Genomic DNA, 5,895 nt, shown 5'->3' on the forward strand with positions numbered 1-5,895 from the left:
CCAGCTTCAGCTCCTCACTCACTGACACACAATAATACCCACACGTGCACATTCTTTCCTTGCTGTCTCCTTTCTTCCCCAAAATGACTAGGACCAACTTTAGGGAAGGAAGAAACCAAAGGACAAACTTTCCTATCCATCCCCGTGCCACAGAGGGTCATTAGAAGTTACCAAATTGCCCCCAGCTCCCAGGACCCTATATGCATTGGCATTCAAAAATAGCTTCTTCCACCGGACATCATGGTTGGGTGGGGTCTTGAAGACCCGGAAGCCCCGGATGAGGAAGTTAGGGAGGTGGAATAACTTTCCCAGGGTCACTAGGACTTGAACTTGCATCTCCAGGCTCTCAACTCAGTGTTCCCAGTGAATGAGGGGACACGAAATCAGCACATGGTGCCAGGAGCAGGCCCCGCACCTATTTGCCACTTTGCTGGCTCCGGGTTCCATACCAAGGTGCGCTGAAAACGGGAAAGGAATCCTTCGCCAGTGACCAGCCCAGTGGGGAGCATTAGGTCAGGTGGATCAGGAAGAAAGGAATTTCAAGAGTATATAACAAGACCTTTTTTTCCCCTCTGAATCTTTGAAAGATCATTGCAGACAACACAAGCCACTTTATCCCAAAGTATTTCAGCATGTATTTCATAGGAACAAAGACATTCTGCTGCATAAACCACAATACCATTATCACCTGCAAGAAATTTCACATTGATTCATTAATATATTATGTAAGACAGTCCATATTCAAATGTCTACTCTTGTCCCAAAAGTATCCTTTATAGTTCTATTTTTTTCTGATTCAGGATCCAATTGATGATCATATGTTGTATTTGGTTGACACATCTTTTTATTCTCCTCTAATCTAGAACAGATCCCAATAACTTTTAGACTTTCAGGACATTTGTTGTTTTGTTTTGTTTTTTTGTTTCTGTTTTTGTTTTGTAGGGACAGGGTCTCACTACGTTGCCTAGGCTGGTCTCAGACTCTGGGCTTCAAGCGATCCTCCCGCCTCAGGCTCCCAAAGCCTGGGATTACAGGCGTGAGCCACTGCACCCAGCCTAGACATTTTTAGACTCCAGGCCAGTAGTTTTTAGGATGCTCTAGCACTAGATTTAGTTGATTGTTTCCTCATGATTAGACTTACGTTAATCCTTTTGACAAGAGTTCTACGTAGGTGATCTTGTGTCTTTGTGTCTTTCTCATACTTTGAGACTATGTGACTATTCTGTTCCCCCAAAATCCTTCACTAATGGATTCAGCGTCAATTTATGATCCTTGCCTAAATGAATTATTATACTGGAGGTTGCAAAATAGTGATTACCTAATTCCCATCATTCCTTCTACATTTATTGGCATTCTACTATAAGAATGAGCTTTTCAGCCAGGCACAGTGGGTCACACCTGTAATCCCTGCACTTTGGGAGGCCAAGGCGGGTGGATCACCTGAGGTCAGGAGTTTGCAAAACAGCCTGGCCAACATGGTGAAACCCCGTTTCTACTACAAAGACAAAAAATTAGCCAGGGGTAGTGCTGGGCATCTGTAATCCCAGCTACTCAGGAAGCTGAGGCAGGAGAATCGCTTGAACCTGGGAGGCGGAGGTTGCAATGAGCCGAGATCGTGCCATTGCACTCCAGCCTGGGCAACAAGAACAAAACTCTGTCTCAAAAAAAAAAAATGAGCTCTTCTTTTCTCTCTATTTTCTCTCTACCACCCTACTCCTCTTTCTCTCCTTCTCTCTCTCATGATATCACTACGAATTTTTTTTATTGCGTGTGTTCTAATCCATTACGATCACTATCTTCATTGACGCAGTTTATCCCAAATTTGTCCAGTGGGAGCCCCTTTCACACCTCTGTCCTGCTGACATGTTCCCATCAGTCCTTGAGCATCTCCTTCCCTTCTGGCACAGGCTCATTTGATATGTTCCCTACCCCAGGTCTGGAATCAGCAATTTCTCCAAGGAACCCTGATTCCTTTTAGCAGGGGATAGTATTTAGAAACCAAGATGTGGGCACTCAGTACCCATTGTTTCTGGGCATCATTTCTTTGGCAGTCATTAGTAGATACTGATGGCTCCAAATAAAATCAAACTCTAAAGGATTTTTCTCATCTTCCCCCATTCCATATTTGTGTCTCCCTTCTCCTTCAGTGAGAACTTATTTCCTAATAACATCAATATATTTACTTATTTGTTCTGTCCTTCCATATTCAAAGCAGTTTCAGAATTGCTATACAACTGCTACTACCTATCACAAATCTATTAAGTAAAAATCAACGGGGATGGGTAGTAGGGGCCTAAGGGATAAAAAACTACACACTGGGTATGGTGTACACTGCTTGGGTAATGGGTGCATCAAAATCTCAGAAATCACCATTAAAGGCCAAGCAAGGTGGCTCACGCCTGTAATCCCAGTACTTTGCGAGGTCGAGGTAGGAGGATCACCTGAGGTCGGAAGTTCGAGACCAGCCTGACCAACATGGTAAAACCCCATCTCTACCAAAAATACAAAATTATCCAGGCATGGTGGCACATGCCTGTAATCCCAGCTACTCAGGAGGCTGAGGCACAAGAATCACTTGGACCTGGGAGGCAAAGGTTGCAGGGAGCTGAGATTGCGCCACTGCACTCTAGCCTGGGCAACAGAGTAAGACTCTGTTTCTAAATAAATTTAAAAATTGCCCTTTCTTACATAAAACATAGTATACTGTATATACCCTTTGACACCCTGGGGCTTTTGTTTATTTAACTGGTTTGGTTTGTTTTCTGGCTTTTTATTTAAAAATATGCCATAGAAATCACTCCATGAAACTGCATGGAGATCTTCCTCTATTATTATTTTTAGTTTGTTTGAGACAGAGTCTTGCTTTGTCACCCAGGATGGAGTGCAGTGTCACGGTCTCAGCTCACTGCATCCTCTGCCTCCCGGGTTGGGATTACAGGCGTGAACCACCGTGCCCATCTTATTATTTTAATTACTGCATTTGACTCCATTGCATGACTGGATTCCTGTAATTCATTCAACCAGTCTCCATGGGTATTTAGGTTGTTTCTAATACTTTGCTATTGCAAATAATGTTGCAGTAAATGACTCTGGCATAGTATTCTATATCTGTGGAGAAGATCTTCCATGTAAATTCCTAGAAGTCTTGCTGGGTCAAGTAATAAATACATAGGTAATTTTCTTAGATATTGACAAATTCCCCTCCATGGGACTTGGGCCAGTTTGCCCTCCTGCTAGCACTGTATGAGGGATATTCTTGAAGCTCACCACCAGAGTGTTGATCAAACATTTGCATGTCTGCCAATCACATGGAGGAGAAATGATCTCTCAGTGGGGCTTACTTTGCATTTTGCTTATTATGAGTGAAGTCAAACATCTCTCCATATGTTTAAGAGCCATCTGTATATACCTTTCTGTGAACTGTCTACTCATGTCTTTCCCAATTTTTCTGTCAGGTCTTGGTTTTTATTCTTTTCCCTATTTTAAAAAATGTTTTCTCTCTATTGGGAAAATTAGTCCTTTGTGATATCTCTCGCAAATCACTTTCCCCAGTTTGCCACTTGTCTTTTGACTCTGCTTGTGGTATTTTTGCATGCAAAAAAAAAAAATTTTAGGTCAGGTGCGGTGGTTCACACCTGCAATCCCAGCACTTTGGGAGGTCGAGGAGGGAGGACTGCTTAAACCCAGGAGTTCAAGACCAGCCTGGGTAAGACAACAAGCCCCTGTTGCTCCAAAATATTTTTAAAATGCACCTGAGCATTTTTAATGCTCATTTTAATGCATGGTGGCATGTACCTGAGGTCCCTGCTACTCTTACTTGGGAGGCTGAGGTGGAAGGATCACTTGAACCCAGGAGATTGAGGCTGCAGTGAGCACTGTTTGCACCACTGCACTCCAGCCTGAGTGACAGAGCAAGACCTTGGCTCAAAAAAAAAAATTGTTTTTAATGTGGGTGAATGTAATAATCTTTCATGCATCTGAATTTTGAGGCATAGTTTTTTGTTTTCTTGTTTTGTTTTGTTTTAAGGGAGGGCTTTTCCCATATACAGAGCCTTGTTTTCTTCTAGGATGTGTATGATTTATATTTTCACATAGAGATCTCTGATCTGCTTGGAGTTTCTTCTGATATATGATGTGAGGAATAAATATACTTTGATATCTTTCAAAATTACTATCCAGATGTTCTAATACCATTTACTAAAAATTCATGGCCGGGCACAATGGCTCATACCTGTAATCCCAGCACTTTGGGAGGCCAAGGCAGGAGGATCACTGGAGCCCAGGAGTTCAAGACAGTAAGACCCCATCTCTATTTTTAAAAATTTGTTTAATTTAAAAAATTCACAAGAAAACTATTGTTTGATTTTTTTAGGTGTAAGAATAGTAGTATAACTTTTTAAAAGAATCCTTTTCAGTTGAGTCCAGTAGTTTATATACACAATGAAACACTTGCAGATGCAATCTATTATGGCTGAGATGTACTCCAAAACAATGGAGGAGAGAGGGAAGTGGATGAAGGTATGGATGAAATAAGATTATGCATGACTTGTTAAATATTGAAGTGGGGTGCTAGGTGATAGAGGTTCAGGATATATTTTTTAATTTTTTCATAATAGAACATTTGTTTAGCCATGAGATGGTGAGATTTGAATAGCACCTCACAGGGCTGCTGTGAGAATTTGGTGAGATGGACACAGTGCCTGGCACACCACACAGCAGGTGCTCAATCAAGGTTAGATCCTTTCTGCTTTCTCCTTCCCCAAACAGGCCAGGGAACAGCACCCCACATGGCCCCATAGCCTCCTAAACCATCCTCTGCCAGGTGGGCAGCATTTTAGACTGACACCCACAACCTACTGGGAAAACAGACAACTAATGGGGCAAAGGAGTAGCATTTGGGGACAGGAAAAAGCCCCAGAAGGTTGGTCTTCCACAGAGCCCTATGTGATTTTCAGTCATTTAGCTGGGCCCAGCCCATGGAGCCCCAGAGTGAGGGAGGCATCCCAGCTCTGGTTCTATTAGCCTGTGCCTAGGACAATGTTGGGAATCAAAGCCCCAACAACTGAGTGTCAAGAATAAACAAAGGCACTCAGGCAGCAACAATCTCACCATGGCAACCCTTGCATGGCTCTTTTGCGTTAACAGGAGCCAGCTCTGGCACAGGTGTCCTGATGTGAGCATTAGAGAGGTCGCTCATTTTGACTTTAGCACCGTCTGGTCCATGGATGGAGGACAAGTTTTCCGAGGAGATGTGTTTGATCAAGGGGGAAGCCAGGGTGCCTCCTAAGCTGCTTACCTCTTATCTTTGACTTAGTGACATTCCCACCATGGGCTAATCCATTCCTCCTCCTGCGGCCACTCCTGGACATTTTATACCCACAGATACGAAAGCACAGCTCTCCAAGCTCGACCTCACAGCCCTGAGGAAACTTTAAACATTTAATCATTCAAATACAAAACCAACACCTCAGTGGGCTGAACTAAACAAATAATTTTTTTTTTTTTAGACTGAGTCTCACTCTGTAGCCCAAATTGGAGTGCAGTGACACAATCTTGGCTCACTGCAACCTCCGCTTACCAGGCTCAAGCAATTCTTGTGCTTCAGTCTCCTGAGTAGCTGGGACTACAGGCACATGCCACCACCCCCAGCTAAATTTTTATATTTTAGTAGAGATGGGGTTTCACCATGTTGCCCCAGGATGGTCACAAACTCCTGAGCTCAGGCAATCTGCCTGCATCGGCCTCCCAAAGTGCTGGGATTACAGGCTTCAGCCACTGCACCCGGCTAGATTTTTTTAAATGATATAACAAGGATCTAAGAAAACCCACCACCCAAACTAAAAAACAAAGCTCTTGACAATATCCTACATCTAACCACATGCCCCACTCACCCCT

The 5,895-nt window shown here is 43.2% G+C and overlaps 1 protein-coding gene across 1 annotated transcript in view; it reads right to left on the reverse strand.

The window, feature by feature from the left end:
* Positions 1–5,197, reverse strand: part of MPP2 (membrane protein, palmitoylated 2 (MAGUK p55 subfamily member 2)) — a 36,569-nt gene extending 31,372 nt beyond the window's left edge. Inside the window, exon 1 of the mRNA XM_011940163.1 lies at positions 5,110–5,197. Coding sequence (XP_011795553.1) covers positions 5,110–5,197 — 88 coding nt within the window. The remainder of the gene's footprint in view (positions 1–5,109) is intronic.
* Positions 5,198–5,895: the final 698 nt, after the last annotated feature.

Source organism: Colobus angolensis, unplaced genomic scaffold (assembly GCF_000951035.1).
Source record: "Colobus angolensis palliatus isolate OR3802 unplaced genomic scaffold, Cang.pa_1.0 Scaffold187, whole genome shotgun sequence".
Lineage (NCBI taxonomy): Eukaryota > Metazoa > Chordata > Mammalia > Primates > Cercopithecidae > Colobus > Colobus angolensis.